General features: G+C 39.5%; 1 protein-coding gene across 1 annotated transcript; it reads right to left on the reverse strand.

Annotated features, from left to right (window-relative positions):
• Positions 1-17042: 17042 nt before the first annotated feature.
• SMIM10L1 (small integral membrane protein 10 like 1) lies at positions 17043-19263 on the reverse strand. Its single transcript, XM_082636541.1, has one exon. It carries the CDS (start codon positions 19002-19004, stop codon positions 18798-18800), a length of 207 nt encoding a protein of 68 aa, XP_082492667.1. The 5' UTR covers positions 19005-19263; the 3' UTR covers positions 17043-18797.
• Between the last annotated feature and the right edge of the window lie 367 nt (positions 19264-19630).

Raw genomic sequence — 19630 nt, forward strand, 5'->3', positions numbered from 1 at the left:
TAGGGGTTCCAGAAGAAGAAGAGAAAAAGAAAGGGACTGAGAAAATATTTGAAGAGATTATAGTTGAAAACTTCCCTAATATGGGAAAGGAAATAGTTAATCAAGTCCAGGAGGCACAGAGAGTCCCATACAGAATAAATCCAAGGAGAAATACGCCAAGACACATATTAATCAAACTGTCAAAAATTAAACACAAAGAAATCATATTAAAAGCAGCAAGGGAAAAACAACAAATAACACACAAGGGAATCCCCATCAGGTTAACAGCTGATCTCTCAGCAGAAACTCTACAAGCCAGAAGGGAGTGGCAGGACATAATTAAAGTGATGAAGGAGAAAAACCTGCAACCAAGATTACTCTACCCAGCAAGGATCTCATTCAGATTTGATGGAGAAATTAAAACCTTTACAGACAAGCAAAAACTGAGAGAGTTCAGCACCACCAAACCAGCTTTACAACAAATGCTAAAGGAACTTCTCTAGGCAAGAAACACAACAGAAGGAAAAGACCTACAATAACGAACCCAAAACAATTAAGAAAATGGGAATAGGAACATACATATCGATAATTACCTTAAATGTAAATGGACTAAATGCTCCCACCAAAAGACACAGATTGGCTGAATGGATACAAAAACAAGACCCATCTATATGCTGTCTACAAGAGACCCACTTCAGACCTAGAGACACATACAGACTGAAAGTAAGGGGATGGAAAAAGATATTCCATGCAAATGGAAACCAAAAGAAAGCTGGAGTAGCAATTCTCATATCAGACAAACTAGACTTTAAAATAAAGACTATTAGAAGAGACAAAGAAGGACACTACATAATCATCAAGGGATCGATCCAAGAAGAAGATATAACAATTGTAAATATTTATGCACCCAACATAGGAGCACCTCAATACATAAGGCAAATACTAACAGCCATAAAAGGAGAAATCGACAGTAACACACTCATAGTAGGGGACTTTAACACCCCACTTTCATCAATGGACAGATCATCCAAAATGAAAATAAATAAGGAAACACAAGCTTTAAATGATACATTAAACAAGATGGACTTAATTGATATTTATAGGACATTCCATCCAAAAACAACAGAATACATATTTTTCTCAAGTGCTCATGGAACATTCTCCAGGATAGATCATATCTTGGGTCACAAATCAAGCCTTGGTAAATTTAAGAAAATTGAAATTGTATCAAGTATCTTTTCCGACCACAACGCTATGAGACTAGATATCAATTACAGGAAAAGAGCTGTAAAAAATACAAACACACGGAGGCTAAACAATACACTACTGAATAACGAAGTGATCACTGAAGAAATCAAAGAGGAAATTAAAAAATACCTAGAAACAAATGACAATGGAGACACGACGACCCAAAACCTATGGGATGCAGCAAAAGCAGTTCTAAGGGGGAAGTTTATAGCAATACAATCCCACCTTAAGAAACAGGAAACATTTCGAGTAAACAACCTGACCCTGCACCTAAAGCAATTAGAGAAAGAAGAACAAAAAACCCCCAAAGCTAGCAGAAGGAAAGAATTCATAAAGATCAGATCAGAAATAAATGAAAAAGAAATGAAGGAAACGATAGCAAAGACCAACCAAACTAAAAGCTGGTTCTTTGAGAAGATAAACAAAATTGACAAACCATTAGCCAGACTCATCAAGAAAAGAAGGGAGAAGACTCAAATCAATAGAATTAGAAATGAAAAAGGAGAAGTAACAACTGACACTGCAGAAATACAAAAGATCATGGGAGATTACTATAAGCAACTCTATGCCAATAAAATGGACAACCTGGAAGAAATGGACAAATTCTTAGAAATGCACAACCTGCCAAGACTGAACCAGGAAGAAATAGAAAATATGAACAGACCAATCACAAGCACTGAAATTGAAACTGTGATAAAAAATCCCCCAACAAACAAAAGCCCAGGACCAGATGGCTTCACAGGCGAATTCTATCAAGCATTTAGAGAAGAGCTAACACCTATCCTTCTGAAACTCTTCCAAAATATAGCAGAGGGAGGAACACTCCCAAACTCATTCTACGAGGCCACCATCACCTTGATACCAAAACCAGACAAGGATGTCACAAAGAAAGAAAACTACAGGCCAATATCACTGATGAACATAGATGCAAAAATCCTCAACAAAATACTAGCAAACAGAATCCAACAGCACATTAAAAGGATCATACACCATGATCAAGTGGGGTTTATTCCAGGAATGCAAGGATTCTTCAATATACGCAAATCAATCAACGTGATACACCATATTAACAAATTGAAGGAGAAAAACCATATGATCATCTCAATAGATGCAGAGAAAGCTTTTGACAAAATTCAACACCCATTTATGATAAAAACCCTGCAGAAAGTAGGCATAGAGGGAACTTTCCTCAACATCATAAAGGCCATATATGACAAACCCACAGCCAGCATCGTCCTCAATGGTGAAAAACTGAAACCATTTCCACTAAGATCAGGAACAAGACAAGGTTGCCCACTCTCACCACTCTTATTCAACCTAGTTTTGGAAGTTTTAGCCACAGCAATCAGAGAAGACAAGGAAATAAAAGGAATCCAAATTGGAAAAGAGGAAGTAAAGCTGTCACTGTTTGCAGATGACATGATACTATACATAGAGAATCCTAAAGATGCTACCAGAAAACTACTAGAGCTAATCAATGAATTTGGTAAAGTAGCAGGATACAAAATTAATGCACAGAAATCTCTGGCATTCCTATATACTAATGATGAAAAATCTGAAAGTGAAATCAAGGAAACACTCCCATTTACCATTGCAACAAAAAGAATAAAATATCTAGGAATAAACCTACCTAAGGAGACAAAAGACCTGTATGCAGAAAATTATAAGACACTGATGAGAGAAATTAAAGATGATACAAATAGATGGAGAGATGTACCATGTTCTTGGATTGGAAGAATCAACATTGTGAAAATGACTCTACTACCCAAAGCAATCTACAGATTCAATGCAATCCCTATCAAACTACCACTGGCATTTTTCACAGAACTAGAACAAAAAATTTCACAATTTGTATGGAAACACAAAAGACCCCGAATAGCCAAAGCAATCTTGAGAACGAAAAATGGAGCTGGAGGAATCAGGCTCCCTGACTTCAGACTATACTACAAAGCTACAGTAATCAAGACAGTATGGTACTGGCACAAAAACAGAAAGATAGATCAATGGAACAGGATAGAAAGCCCAGAGATAAACCCACGGACATATGGTCACCTTATCTTTGATAAAGGAGGCAGGAATGTACAGTGGAGAAAGGACAGTCTCTTCAATAAGTGGTGCTGGGAAAACTGGATAGGGACATGTAAAAGTATGAGATTAGATCACTCCCTAACACCATACACAAAAATAAGCTCAAAATGGATTAAAGACCTAAATGTAAGGCCAGACACTCTCAAACTCTTAGAGGAAAACATAGGCAGAACACTCTATGACATAAATCACAGCAAGATCCTTTTGGACCCACCTCCTAGAGAAATGGAAATAAAGACAAAAATAAACACATGGGACCTAATGAAACTTCAAAGCTTTTGCACAGCAAAGGAAACCATAAACAAGACCAAAAGACAACCCTCAGAATGGGAGAAAATATTTGCAAATGAAGCAACTGACAAAGGATTAATCTCCAAAATTTATAAGCAGCTCATGCAGCTCAATAGCAAAAAAACAAACAACCCAATCCAAAAATGGGCAGAAGACCTGAATAGACATTTCTCCACAGAAGATATACAGACTGCCAACAAACACATGAAAGGATGCTCAACATCTTTACTCATTAGAGAAATGCAAATCAAAACTACAATGAGATATCATCTCACACCAGTCAGAATGGCCATCATCAAGAAATCTAGAAACAATAAATGCTGGAGAGGGTGTGGAGAAAAGGGAACACTCTTGCACTGCTGGTGGGAATGTGAATTGGTACAGCCGCTATGGAGAACGGTATGGAGGTTCCTTAAAAAACTACAAATAGAACTACCATATGACCCAGCAATCCCACTACTGGGCATATACCCTGAGAAAACCATAATTCAAAAAGAGACATGTACCAAAATGTTCATAGCAGCCCTATTTACAATAGCCCAGAGATGGAAACAACCTAAGTGTCCATCATCGGATGAATGGATAAAGAAGATGTGGCACATATATACAATGGAATATTACTCAGCCATAAAAAGAAATGAAATTGAGCTATTTGTAATGAGGTGGATAGACCTAGAGTCTGTCATACAGAGTGAAGTAAGTCAGAAAGAGAAAGACAAATACTGTATGCTAACACATATATATGGAATTTAAGAAAAAAAAATGTCATGAAGAGCATAGGGGTAAGACAGGAATAAAGACACAGACCTACTAGAGAATGGACTTGAGGATATGGGGAGGGGGAAGGGTAGGCTGTGACGAAGTGGGGGAGCGGCATGGACATATGTACACTACCAAACGTAAGGTAGATAGCTAGTGGGAGGCAGCCGCATAGCGCAGGGAGATCAGCTCGGTGCTTTGGTGCTTTGTGACCGCCTGGAGTGGTGGGATGGGGAGGGTGGGAGGGAGACGCAAAAGGGAGGGGATATGGAAACATATGTATATGTATAACTGATTAAATTTGTTATAAAGCAAAAAAAAAAAAAAAAAAAAAGACTATCAGATAGTAGAACTAAGCAGGGCAGTGTATTACTTTTCTTTTTATTAATCCATTATATGACTTCCAATAAGTTATGAATGAAAGCATTTGTTAGAAAACGGTCATTCAACACAATATTCAAAGGAAACTTCTGAAAACTCAGAGATCTATATGTTCATAGCACAGTGTCTGACATATAGAAGCCCTACAACGTTTTTGTTAAGAGAATTAATAAATTATCTCTCTTTGTTCATTCAAAAAAAAAAAAATTCTGGCACTCATATCTCCCCATTCTCTACCTGAATCTTATTTGTTGATATTTTATCTGGAATCAGTTCTCCGTGTTTTTTTTCCCCTCTTATATCTATCTTTTTTTCCTGTGCATTTTGGAGGAATTCTTTTATTTGATCATCTAAATCAGGCCTCTCTCCTCTTCACTAGCTTGTTGCTTTTATTTCAGACTTGGCAACAAGTATTGTGTTTCCAAAAATTTTTTTTAATTACCTGCACTCTTTTTTTCAGTTGATTATTATATTTAGTAGTTGTCTGCTTATCCTTTTATTTGAGGATGAGATTCGTCAACATCATCAGCTGCCACTTATTTCAGAACTAGTGTTGGGTTTTTGTAATTGTTCAGTTTTTGTGCAGTGAAATTTTATGCTTGTGTTATCTGAGGGAGAGCCATGTAGCTGGAAATCCTAAAGAACGTGTCCTTGACTAGTGTGCATGAGTGGGTCACCTGCAATGCATATGAGTGTCTGGGTCTGGGCTTTTCTGAAGGATTGCAGATAATATTACAGGAAGGCTTTCTGATACAGTGGTGTTTGCTACAGATAACTTTGCCACTGCAAGGAGACTGGGCAGATTGGTTTCTTTTCCTGGCATAATTATGGATGTGTTCCAGAAAGAGGACTGTATCCACAGTTGGCAATGTGGGAAAGCTATGTGGCTATGTGGCAAAGCAGAATCGTTCCAACTGGGCTTTGTGGGAGAAAAAGAGTACTTTCTTGGGATAAACAGGTCCTCTTATGGTATTGGGATGACTTTTTCTGGTTTCCTCAGACAATAATTTGGAAAGGAAAGTGGAGGAGAACAGTCCTGACCAGGTGGCTTTTGGTAAACCTTCAGGTGGGAAAGGAGGGTCAGAGGTAAGGAAGAGAGGGAAGTGGCAGCCGACTTGTGTGTGGGCTGCGGAAGGGGCGGTCCTGCTGGAAGGCGGGCTTCCCTTTGGCTTGGTGAGGACTGGAAGAGAGCAGGGAATTCTTCAAAATATCACTCAGTTCAGGACCTTTCACTAACCTTCTCCAGTGTCAACCATGGAGGAAAGAGATTAGTGTGCTATGACAGGATAAATAGCAGCTCTGAACTCACCAGACACAAGGAAAACAGAGGAAATGGAAGAGCTGAAAGAGAAGGCTGTCAGTCAGGAAGGGTGGGGTGAATGCAAAGAACAAGGCCGCAGCAGGAGGTTAGGCACCTGAAAATGAATGCAAGCTCTCAAGCAATGCACTTGCCTCCTAGTACGTATGCTTAACTTAACATGTCCCAAAGAGAATTTCTGATTTCCTTCCTTAAAATCCACTCTCCCTCAATCTTTTCTCTGTTAACGACAGTTGTTTCAGCCATTTGTTCCAAAATAGGAAGTCATTCTTGACCTCTGACCCCCCCCACCACCTGTCCATTAGCAAGTCCAGTCGGCTGGACCTTCAAAATATACCCCCAACATGAGTGCATCCATAATCTCTACCCAAGAATGTAGTCCAGGCTGTGATTCTTTCTCTCCTGGAGGACTGTAACAGCCTCCCAGCTGGTCTTGGTAACATTCCTGCCCTCTGCCACACTCCATATCAGTTTTCCACTCAACAGCCAGAGTGATAGAAAAATATGAATTACATCATATCACTTTCTTGCCTAAAATTGCCCAGTTTTTTCCTTACACTTGTAGTTTGATGTGCATTTCATACCTCAGCTCCTTCAACAACCACATCTCCCTTCTTTCTAGAGGAGTGATGAGCTCTCTGAATGTGACAGAAATATAATCTTCTTAAACTTTATCATGCACTAGTTTGCCTGGAACACTAAAGGGTGGTTATAGCAGAAAAGATGAGTACTGACAGAGTTGACAAACTTGTGCTGAGAGAGTGAGTGAATTATATCGGGTCCCTATGGTCTAGGAAGTGCTCATGGGAATTGGAAGAATTGATGTGTCCACTGAGTTAAATAAGCACTCTGATGATGTAATTAGCAAATAAACAGTGATTACCTGTGTCTTAAATTGTGTTAAGACACAATTAAACTTTGATTCGATTTTCCTAAAGCTTCTGGGCGTACTGTTATGCTGGTTACTATATTTTAATTTCATATTGACGGCTTCTAGTGAATAGATTAGGGCAGAAATACTGGGAAGTGATATGTGACATTAGGTTAAGAAAAGACAGTGACTTCCATCGCAACTCTGCTCTCTCACTCTGTTGAAGCATAGCTTTCACTGGGGGAAGCAAGCTGCCCTGTCATAAGGCAGCCCGGGGAGAAGAAACCTAGTTGCCATGTTGTGAGGACATTCAGACTGTGACTAAGTCCATGTGGTTAGGAACTGAGGACCACTAGCAGCTATGAGTGAGCGTGGAAGCAGGTCTTCCTCTGGTGGACCTCGAGAGAACCACAGCTCCGTGTGACTGCCACTTCCTGAGAGACCCTGAGCCATAACCACCCAACCAAGCCACTCCTGGACACGTAGCCCACAGAAACCGTGAAATAAATAGATGTTTATTGGTTTAAGCTGCTAAATTGGGGATAATTTATTGCACAGCAACAGATAAGAACATCTCCTCCTGTTAATATCTTGCTCCTTCCAATTCAACAACTCTTGCAAGAGACTCAAAGAAACAAATTGTTAACAAAACTTACCCATTTTCTCAGCCTGGCTTATATTATATTATTAGAGTCACCATGCAGGATGTAGTTTTTCTGTTGTTGTTTTATCTATGATAGATGTTGCCAATTCAGCAATAGATTATTTTTTATTTCTTGTAATAAATGAAGGGATGTGGGGCTTCCTAGTTCATTCTACCACCAATATTATCTATGAAGAGGAGAACATGTAGTGCAGAAAAACACTTTACAGAAGAACTTAAAATCCAAAGTGAGTAATCAGGAAGTAGGACAACCCATATACCTTCAAATAATTTCAAGTTCCCAGAGTCAGACGAATTGCATCTTTGGTTGTAGGGAACTGGTAGATGTGAACTGAAAGACAAATTTTTGAGATAAGGAAGTTCCAGGAAAGATGGGAGCATAAGGAGAATAGCTTAGAATCCTTTCACTATCCAAAATGGAGTAAAATAAGAGAAAGGAAAAACAAAATGGTATGATCAGTGCTGAAACTACAGGACAGGTATTGATATGTTGGCCAACCTGTCAAATCCTTGTCTCGGGGGAAACTACTTCAAAACATGTGATCCCATTAAAGCTTCTAATCATAATTGCCCAAACCTCAGGCAACTGGGGTTGGTGTATGTCTAGGCCAGTCATAGTGATTGGCTGAGGAACTGGCATGTGGTTAAAGCATATCTAGTCAGTGTCTTCCAAGTGGAAGTCTTCCATAGGAAAATATATGAATGAATTGCTAAAATGAGGGGATGTCATATGGAGCTGCTGGCAGTCATTTTGGCAGCCACACATGGAAAGAGCTAGAGATGGATTAAAGCCTTTTGATAACATTTTTGAGCCACTGAATCCAGTCATATTTGAGGTCCCTGTTATATGCATATTCCATTTTTTATACTTAAGTTAATTTTAGTTGGGTTTCTTGCATTTGGAACCAAATTAATCTTTGTGGAAAAAGATTGCTAAGTGCAAAACACAAATTTTGAGATGCTTCTGCCAGAAAGAAAGACTATTGGATTTTCCTAAATAAGAAAGTAGCATACATTTCGTGAAACAACTGAGTGTTATTTTGTCAAATTCCATAAATTTGACTTCCCGAAGCTGGAAGATTGAATGCAGCGAGTAATATTCTGCTCCTTTTGGAGCCTTTTTTTCTGTCACAGACCAACAGTATTTGAGGTGTTTTGAGGGGCTAGAAGGGAGAGTAGATATTCCTTGTCATTTTTTTTTCCAACCTGGCTTTATGTAGATACTTCTTGCTTTATGTCATTAGCAGTAGGAAAAATGTGAGCTTTTCTAGTTAGAGCTTGGTAGAACAAATATAATTTCCAAAAGGTCTTATTAAGACTTGCTAAAATTAAATGAAGTACATGTTTATTTTGAGAAGAAATAGAGTATATATTTACTAATTTGAGGACATAAAGCTAAAAGTTCTATTACATTTGGTAAATACCAAAATCAGGTTCGGAAATACTCTCAGTTCAAAGCTACAATCAATGGTGTATGTTCTGTATTAGATTTAGAAATGAATTACTAGGGGGCTTCCCTGGTGGCACAGTGGTTGAGAGTCTGCCTGCCAATGCAGGGGACACGGGTTTGAGCCCTGGTCTGGGAAGATCCCACATGCCGTGGAGGAGCAACTAAGCCCCTGTGCCACAACTACTGAGCCTGTGCTCTAGAGCCCACGAGCCACAACTACTGAGCCTGCACGTCTGGAGCCTGTGCTCCGCAACAAGAGAGGCCACGACAGTGAGGGGCCTGTGCACCACGATGAAGAGTGGCCCCCGCTCACCACAACTAGAGAAAGACCTTACACAGAAACGAAGACCCAACACAGCCAAAAATTAATTAATTAATTAATTTTTTAAAAAGTCAAAAAAAAAAAAAGAATTACTCAAGTAGTTTAAACAAAATCTATTTGTTTCTGTTAACTGCTAGCTCTGTAGGTGTTAATAGTGTGAGCTAGTAGGTAAGAAAATAAAATAATGCTCAGCATTCATTAACAGAAGTATAGTGAGTAGACCTGGAGTTAGGGTGAATCTGGCCCTGAAGGAATGTTCCTGAAATCCACTCTTCTTAGTACGTGAAGTTTGTCAGTCTTTTTCAGAGATGTTCATGAATGGGTTCTGTGACACTGTAGAGATCTACCAGGATATATTCTCATCATTGCATGTGATTTCAAGATAGATGGAAGCACTCAATGAAATCCAAATGTTTATTTTCCACTTGATGTCAACAACCTCAATGTCAGGTTTCTTTTTCAATACTGATTTTGTTATGCCCATTGTAAAAGTGTTGTTCAACCCAGGAACATTTCCCAACCTCGTAAGAAATGGGAGTGAGTAGAAGTTATCAATGTACCATGACAGAATCAATATCAGAAACAGTATCCCTAGATGAAACAAAAAAACACCAGAAGAGGAGTTATGTAAACTTCCCATCAAGGATGAGATTTAAGGTTAAAGGAAAGTAGAGAACGATTTACAACTTGGAACAACATAAGCTCTTTAATGTTTGTTAAGAATTCCAAACAATCATTCTCCAAGTCCTTATTCTAATCATATGTGACAATCTGGCCTTTTTGGTTTTTCATCTGAGATATTAGAAGTGTGTTCACTAATACTCTTTATCATGAACTACCCTTCCCTACTTGATTTTTTTTTTTTTTTTGTGGTACGTGGGCCTCTCGCTGTTGTGGCCTCTCCCGTTGCGGATCACAGACTCCGGACGCGCAGGCTCAGCGGCCATGGCTCATGGGCCCAGCCGCTCCGCAGCATGTGGGATCTTCCTGGACCGGGGCACGAACCTGTGTCCCCTGCATCGGCAGGCAGACTCTCAACCACTGCGCCACCAGGGAAGCCCCAGACGTAACTTTTAAAACAAAGGAGCAGACTATCTATCATTAGGGATCTAAGCTAGACTAGCTACTACCTTTCTAGAATAAGACAAAAATCAACTGAATTTATAAAAAGGTACTGAATAATGTCCCTAAGTGTATAATAATACTTATATGTCTACTTTGACACAGAATTTGTATGGTGTGTGTGTGTGTGCATCTAAGGATTATATGAACAGTAATGTCCCTTGTCAGAGAGGATAAAAACAACCAACTCACCAGAGATAAAAACAAAGTTTACAAAAGAATCACATATTTGTAGAATTTTTGGACATGTTTGTGTGCGTATATAGTGCTGAGTTGACATTTATAGTAATTAAAATAAAAGCAGCTGAAAATGTATATACATCTTAAGGCCAGCAGGTGGCAAAATTGTGCTTGCTAATGATATTACAATTTTGAATACAATAATTCATAATTTTGCTAGTAATTTTAGAGATTATAATTGTAAACATTTTTTAAAACCATAAAAAATGAAGAAATTTTTGTTAGGATTTACAGTTGCCATAATTATTCAGTGGTAGAAGCAAACAAACAAAAAAACCCAAAAACAACGTAGAAAATAAATGTTGAAAAGATGTGGGTTATAAATTAATTTTGATGGAGCAGTAGGTCAAGTCTGACACTAGGAAGAATGTAAGAACCATAAGAGCTTTGTAAAGCGTACCCTTACTCCAGGGAACAGGGCTATGGGGTACTCTGATGTATCCACGATGATGACACATGTATATGCAGATCTCCATAAAGATTTAGATTTCTAAGCTGCATTCATTATTTGGACAACTATATAAGAAGTTTCCTGGGTGGGGTTAGGGGAATTAGATGAAGGTGGTCAAAAGATACAAACTTCCAGTTATAAGATAAATAAGTACTGGGGAGGTAGTGTACAGTATGATGACTATAATTAACATTGCTGTATGGTATATTTGAAAGTTGCTAAGAGAGTGGACTGTAAAAGTTCTCATCACAAGGAAAAAGACATCTTTTTTTTGGTATTCATACTAGATGATGGATGTTAACTAAACTTAATGTGGTAATCATTTTGCAATATATGCAAATCAAATTGTTATTTGTACACCTTAAACTTATACAGTGCTGTGTGTCAATTATCTCTCAATAAAACTGAAAGAAAAAATAAATTTCCTAATGGTTGTCACTGGGATTATCTTGTTTTAGGAAAGGTGAAATTCTAATTATACTGGTTATAGTTAGATTCAGTACTGAGGATAATTTGATTTAGAATCCCTTTCAGTAAAAAAGTTAAAAATTACTTTGTACTTATTAGAAGCAAGCATAGTTTTAGTTTTTAGATTTACATTTCAGTGTTACTAAACTTTTCTTTAATGACCTATAAGATAAAAAAAGATTTAGGCAACTATGCATAGCCCTGGGTGCTTATGAGTGGAATTTAGCAGTAAATGTCTCATTAGGATTAAGTTCTCCCTACACATGTACTAATCTTGGAGAGGTGAAGCTATGAGAAGTAGGGGCCTGGGAACTTCCCTGGTGGTGGTGGTGGTGCCTGCCAGTGCAGGGGGCATGGGTTCGAGCCCTGCTCCGGGAGGATCCCACATGCCCCAGAGCAACTAAGCCCCTGTGCCACAACTACTGAGCCTGCGCCCTAACGCCTGTGAGCCACAACTACTGAAGCCCGCACGCCTAGAGCCCGTGCTCCGCAACAAGAGAAGCCACTGCAATGAGAAGCCCGTGCACCGCAAGGAAGAGTAGCCCCTGCTCGCCGCAAGTAGAGACAGCCCGCGTGCAGCAGCGAAGACCCAATGCAGCCAAAAATAAAAAATTAAATTAAAAAAATATAAATTGAAAAAAAAAAGAAGTAGGGGCCTATTCCACATAATAGAAGCACAGAAAATAACTATAAAAAGATTAAGTCTGGGCTACGGGCTGGGCATTGTCTACCAATGTATTTATTGTCTTCTCCCTATTAAAATGGCATTTAGAGATTAAGTTCTGTGCCTCTCCTTTCCATAAGAAGAAGCCTGTGTTAGAGACCCCAGCCTTGATCCAAGAAAAGCTACTAGTATCACATCCATAGCTAGTCTCATGCAATCTGGAGAGAATTGGATCCCATTCTGGAACCGAACTATTGGGAAAATAAAATGATTGTCCATACTTTATTGCTGATCACTTCCCTCCAAAATAAACTTTTTATAGTCGAAGTAATGAGTTTTTTGGTTTTGTTTTTTTTCAGTTTGAGATCAGGAGTGTTGCAAATAACCTGTTTCTAATGTCAGAAGAGGCTTATATCTGAGCTCTGCCCTAGGCCTAGAACTTAAACTGAGAAGATATTTCAGTGTTCAAGCCACATTGTCTTGAACTTTACTGAAAGAAAAGGTCCCAGTAGAAATACGCACGGATGAATACAGAACGTGGTAATGTTGAATCTCTGATGGTTCAGGTGTTGTGTCTGCTGCTCTTGATTAAACCTCATGTCCTCCAAGGCAGGGGCTTTCATAACTGAAGTACAGAAACCAGGGGGGCACCTGCAAAACCCATTCTTCCACAGTCCACCCACCTTGACATTGGTTAGGGCTGTCTATCGAGATCTATGCCCTGTGCTGGATTGCCCAGAATAAACCATTTAAAAATGGATCAGATGGTTGGCTTGATCAATTAAAAAAAGACAATTTTTTTTTTTGGAGGGGGATTATTTGAAGGTATAAAAGCTCGGGTGACAGATGGGTTATTTTCAGCTTTAGCAATTTGGAGGGACACCAACGTAGATAGGGCTTCAGAAGACTAAGGCACTATCTTGACTTGTATGTTAGTACATCTGTTTCTTAGACCCAGGTTTAAATGAGTTAGCTTTAAAATAACTTCTTTTCCCTTCCATATGGATCTAACCTGACCTCTAAATTTTAAGGCTTCTATTAATTGTACTCGACTTTGCAGTTTGAGATGCTTTTTATCAATTAAAAAGCTAAAACAGTCTTTTGAAAAACAGCTCTTTTTTAAAATTAAACATCTTTTTGTTTCTTTATCTGTTGGACACAATCTCTATTACTGTGCCAATGATTTTAGAGCCAAGATGTTCTAAGTACAGTATTTCCTTAGTGGTTTTTGCTTTTTCGTTGTGTGATGATTTATTTTTCCTCATTTTGGTTCATATGAAAAAGTATACCCACCCTCCCTCACCCAGTATATGAAAGATCTCCATTCCGCTTTATTTTTCACTGATGGCACTCCACCACCTTACTGTGAATAAATCCACTTGGTGCTTGAAAGCCATAAGGATGAGCAAGAATTTCCAAAGTTCACTGCAGATCCCTAATTAGGACAGAAACTGGGAGGAGTGCCCTCAGATGTACTGCAACTAAGATGTACTTTACTAAGAATTCCAGTGTTTCTTCATTTGTTGTAGGCACCAGGAATGTCCTTTGGCCTTTCAGTTCTTCCAAGGGCATTGCTGAGATTTGCATTAGTGAGGAGTGGGGGTGGGGAGGAGTTGGTTTCAGCTGCAGAAGATTCATGACCTGACCTGGTGGTAATCCTGCTGGGCAATAGGCTATCATGTGTTCTTGCTGAAATTGCAAGGACGTTCCCACACTTAGGGTAATTCAAGACATAGACTGATGTGACTCAATCCAGCCCAAGTGTTGGAAATTCTGATAGCTATTGAAGGGGTCCTTTGGTCCACTGTGTTTGGAATCTTCCAGATCTACTCCTCAGACTACCTTCCAGGCATTAGGATTTTCCTCTCCTTCTTTTGTACCTATATTCATAAACTTTCTATTCCCCCACCACTTTATGTCTCCATGTGTAAGTTGTGTTTTCTTCTTGACTCTTATCAAATGCTATTGATGCTCTAAGAAAAGTCTCCATTAAAATAGGACTGCAGAATTTTGTAACCGGGAATTTAGTTCAGCCTCCTCAGGACAGCGATGACTTAGCTTGAAAATTCATGTTTTTACCTGATCTCCACTCCATCATGGGAAGGAACGTGTTTTCTTTCCATCCTAGGGGAAATGAATGTCCTTTCCTCTGTGTTCTCCATCGCCTTCACCCCTCTTCCCCACAAATAGGCCAACTGGCTTTAGGCATCAGAGTATAAAATACTCGAATTTAATATCAAATAATGTTAACTATTTATATTCTAATACAAAAGGCCCTCAATAATTATATTAAAAAAAGATATCCTCAAGTATTACTCAGGTAATACTTCTGTTTGAGAATTTGAGAAAAGCTACGGGATTATTCAGAATTACCTATACATGTAAAAAAAATTGAATCCCTCATCAAATGTATCTTTAGTAATAAACTTGAGATGCACTTGTGGTTTGGCCAGTTACTATGACCTTAGGAAAGTTACTTAACCTCACTAAATCCTAGTTTCCTTACCTGAAAAAATGATGATGAAAATATCTTCCTCATAGGGTACACGTGAGGATTATGATCATGTAAGTAAATAACTTTTCATAGTTCCTGGTATTAAAATCTCAATAAAATTTTAAAAACATGCTGATAGTGATTAGTGATATGTTCTTTTTTTTTCAAGGTTTTTTTTTTTTGATGTGCACCATTTTTAAAGTCTTTATTGAATTTGTTACAATATTGCTTCTGTTTTGTTTTGGTTTTTTGGCTGCAAGGCATGTGGGATCTTAGCTCCCTGACCAGGGATAGAACCCACACCCCTGCATTGGAAGGCAAAGCCTTAACCACTGGACCACCAGGGAAGTCCCAATGATACATTCTTTTAGCCAACTAATCATAAGTATTTTTACCCTCAATTTTAAAATTCTTAAACAAAAAAATCTTGCTCCCTAACCCTTAGGTTATGTGTTTACTATGATCACTATTTCCCTTTTAACTATTAAGAGTCTCCATTCCCCCAGGATTCTTGTCAGTTGCACTGCATAAACAAGTGTTTTTCTTTATTGATCAGAATTATGCCACCTCTTTGCTTCTTCAAGTTTGAGATCTCTGGGCCAATCAATATTCTTCAAGGCCTGAAAAAGCTTGATTTATGGGAGAAATAAAGTAGCTGACTTTAGTATCAGGGACAAACACATCTTTATTTCTTTTATTGACTGCTAAGTGTAGAAAAACCAACTAATTTGGCATTCATTCAACAATATTTACTCACATTAGGCAATGCTGTAGGCTGGGGATTGAGAAACTCTTTGGCTTCATGGATGTGACCTGGAAGGATGCCAGGAGGAATAAAATTCCTTGTAAATTAGAATAGTAAGTGGTTAATAATAAGTAGGGCAAAAATCTTGTTTTCTCCCGTGGGAAACTTTACTGAGTTGTATCATGTAGGAAGAAAAATACACATCTGGTTTTAAGAGCAATTGTTAAGAATAAATGGTAAATCATGGAGCCTTCATTCAGTTCCTACTATATATTTGCTGATATTACAGGCTGTAAAATTTGATAGGATACAGTACCTTCCCTCACAGGGCTTCTAATCTAGGTGGAGGATATAATAATAAATCTGCTAAAGTGCCTTAGTTTCTTCAGTGTAGCAAAACACTAATATGAAGAAAAAAAGGTTGAGGAAGGCACATGTTCATTAGCCACCCAAATGGAGCATCCCTGTATGTCACCATTCCAGGGCTAATGGCAGCCTCATTCTTTTGTGTTACAGATTGGGACATTATTGCCTCTAGGAAATAGTGATGCCCACCATTTGTCAACCCATTGGCAATACTGAATTATTTCATTGATCAAATTACATTTCTGATATTTCAGACTAAAATGTTTTAGTCCCTGCACTTTCACAGCAATATGTAATTACCAAGGGAAGAGATCATAGTCCAGGAAACCTGTCTTCTTGGATATTCTTTAAAAAACTACATCTGATAATTAATGCACAATTAAGCACAAATAAGGAAGCCTATGAAAATGGCGTAGGTTGATATTAACACAGCCCTTTTTTTTTTTTTTTTGCGGTACGTGGGCCTCTCACTGTTGCGGCCTCTCCCGTTGCGGAGCACAGGCTCCGGACGCGCAGACTTAGCGGCCATGGCTCACGGGCCTAACCGCTCCGCGGCATGTGGGATCTTCCCAGACCAGGGCTCGAACCCGTGTCCCCTGCATCGGCAGGCGGACTCTCAACCACTGCGCCACCAGGGAAGCCCAACACAGCCCTTTAGATGGATTAAAAGAAATGATCGCTAATCTGGTCAGGAGCATCTAGGAAAAACTTAATGGAAAAAGTGATGTCTAAGTTCAGCCTTAAAACACAGGTAGAGTAACCATAAGCCAAAAAAAAAAAAAAGGTACAGAAGGCAGAAGAAAGTGTACGTAGAAAGATGGAAGATGTACTCTAGTTTGGCTGGAGACAAGGAATGAAGGGTAGGAAGAAGTTACTCGAAGTAAGACATTGTGCTACAGGGGGCACTTATTTTATTATATTCCTAGAGTACAGTTGTTTGTTGGATACAATTAGTGGAATACAGAACACTACAAATAGTTTAAATCTTTACTTTGGCAAATAATTGCCCCTTTCAGCTCAAATGTCTCTTCCTGGAGGGTCTTCCCTACACCCCCACTGTCAGTAATCTACAAATCTCCTTCAGTACTAAAACCCTCCAATGGAAAAGCAGGCACTCCATATGAGAGTTTTAAGTTTTATTCACAAGTTAATGAAATATTCTGTTATAACAAATACTCTTTACTGTGTACGGTATGTATCAAGCACTAAGTCGGGCTTATTTTTAATTCTTGACTGATCTTTCAAGGTGGATATTTTTACTCTCATTTAATAGAATTGAGAAAGCTGGGGTTTAGGCAGATTAATGGGCTCACCTGGACCACAAAGTTAGTTTGTATTTTAACAGAGGTCTGCCCGATATATCTATATATATATATCTTCACACACACACACATATGGGTAAGAAAAATCACCGTTACTGTTAGACTGTTAGTGAAAAACAGCAGTCCTCCACCTTTCTCTGTCTATCCCTGATCTTCTTTCTCCAGAGACTACCAATTTTAACTCTTAGCTATTTCTTATTGTACTCTTTCTAAGTGACAAGTTATACTGCTTTAAATCAACTTTTCTGTATCAGATCTTGATTCTCCTCCATTACATATACATCTCTCTCTTCTCCAGTCCTTCCAATGTTACCTAATAATTTGTTACCTGTATTCAGTGTTTATATAATTATAACTGGCTTGATGAGTAGTAATATTCTTCACAGTGGAGTTATGCAGTGTAGTTCTTGAAAAATTTTTAAATTTTTCCCAGGGTTCATAACTGCCTCAGCTTTGCTTCCTTAATTAGAAAAAATTTTGCAGACCACTAATTCGTCTCCAGACTCTCTGAAATCTAAAAATCTCTTGACTCCAAATAGATCAGGAAATCTGAGACATTCCACCCTAACTCTAACCTCTAGGCATTTCTTGTTGACCTCATGCTGTTCTCCCCTCCTCTTCTCTTTCATATAGTTACATTTAAGCAACTTTATGGCTACTCTTTAAATAATAAAATGCCCTCTTCCCCCATCGACAACAGAATTTTCCTCTCAGCTTCCCACTTTAAAAAGACATCATTACCATTCCAGGTACCCTCACTTACGCCATCAAGGCTGATAACATGTGCATTCAAACTTTGTAAATATAAGTATTCTCTTAAAAAGATGAAAACCATAAACAGCATTTACATTATTATGATTATTTAAATGTTATTCAGTAAGTCGCCAAGCTTTGTGCTATGACTGGATTTCCTTCTCTTTGGCTCCAAGATTTTGAACTGCATGTTACTCATAGGGACACTGAAATAGAGTCCACTTTCTTACACTCCCTCTGTTCAAAATCCTGCAGCATTTTACATTGTTTGGTATTTGAAGGATGTGTTTCCTGTACAGTTTTTTTCACTGAAAGCTTCTGATCGTCATTGTTTTTTCTTGTGGGATGAAGAAATATATGCTCTCCACAGCATATCCTTAAGATCTCCAGCTTCCTACTTATATTCCAGTCTCATACTCCCGAAATTTACTTATTTATTAAATTAATATGGACCATGAGCTTGTTGTACATTTTTGTCCTGAAAATTTTAGTACCTTTCCCTTTTTGTAATACATCCTGTTCGTCCCGTTTTTGTTTTAAGGATGCACAGCTTCTTAAATATTGTCGTGGGTCTTAAGTTCTTTCTCGGCTCCCGGAATCGCGTATTTCCTCTTCCTAATCTCGGCAAGGTCTCAGTGACAGTACAGGAGCTCGGCTGAGAGCGGAGAGCACAGCCGCGGAGGGAGCCCAGGCACTCTCGCGAGACAGCGGGACTCCTCGCCCCCAGCTCCACGGCGCCGCGGGGCCGCCTGGGGGTCGGCCATAATGCAGGCTCGGGATACCGGCGGCTTCCTCAGGGCTCTAAAAGTGTACCTGCAAGCGGATGTTGAGGACCACGGAGCCCGCGATGTAGAAGTACGGGAAGTTCATGCGCAGCTGCCAGGCCAGCTCGAAGAAGGCGAGGAGGGTGCGGGAGAGCCCCTTGCAAAAGACCCCGTACGAGCCGGGGGCCGCGGCCAGGCTCGAGGCCTTGAGAGCCAAGGATGACGGAGCCGCCGCGGTGGCCATGGACGCGGTGTCGCCGCTTGCCCGGTGCGGTGCCTGGAGCGCAGGGTGACCGTAGACCCCGCGGACCCTCCGACTGACGGCAGTGACCGGGAGGGGCCGGGGGCTAAGCGGCAGCTCGGCTTACACTCGCGCCCGGCGTAGCCGCAGCTGCTTCCCTAACGGCGGTGAGGCGGGGGCTGCGGCTGGCGCTCCGCCCCTTCCTGTCTGCTGCTTAAAATGGTATTCAGCGTTTAGCGTTTTAACTCTTGGTAGGTCGGGAACGGGTTATTTATTTACATGTATGCCACGCAGTTATTTTGTACAGCATATACGAACAGCCTTACCGATACTGTTTTCACTTTAAAATGAAGAAAGGAAGCTAAGTAAAATTCTGGAACTTGCCCGAGGAGCTTGCATTAAAACTCGGGTTAGTCTGCTCTGTGATCTGGGCTACTAGCCAGTAATCTTACCCATTTGATTCTGTAACATTAACTTTAATATTAGGGCAAGGTGATCTCCTTACATGAGCCAGTTTGGGCACAAAGTCTCCGTATTTATAACATGCTTTAACTTAAAGGATCACAATCTCAGGCAGTGGATTTCCTATGTATCAGGACGATTTCAGGGGCAAGTGTTAGAAATTACAC

Source organism: Mesoplodon mirus (genome assembly GCF_964341445.2).
Source record: "Mesoplodon mirus genome assembly, chromosome: 11".
Taxonomy (NCBI): Eukaryota; Metazoa; Chordata; class Mammalia; order Artiodactyla; family Ziphiidae; genus Mesoplodon; species Mesoplodon mirus.

What these genes read in the sequence shown, in the direction of transcription:
- SMIM10L1 (XM_082636541.1), bottom strand. Translation starts at nt 19,004, where the DNA reads ATGGCCACCGCGGCGGCTCCGTCATCCTTGGCTCTCAAGGCCTCGAGC.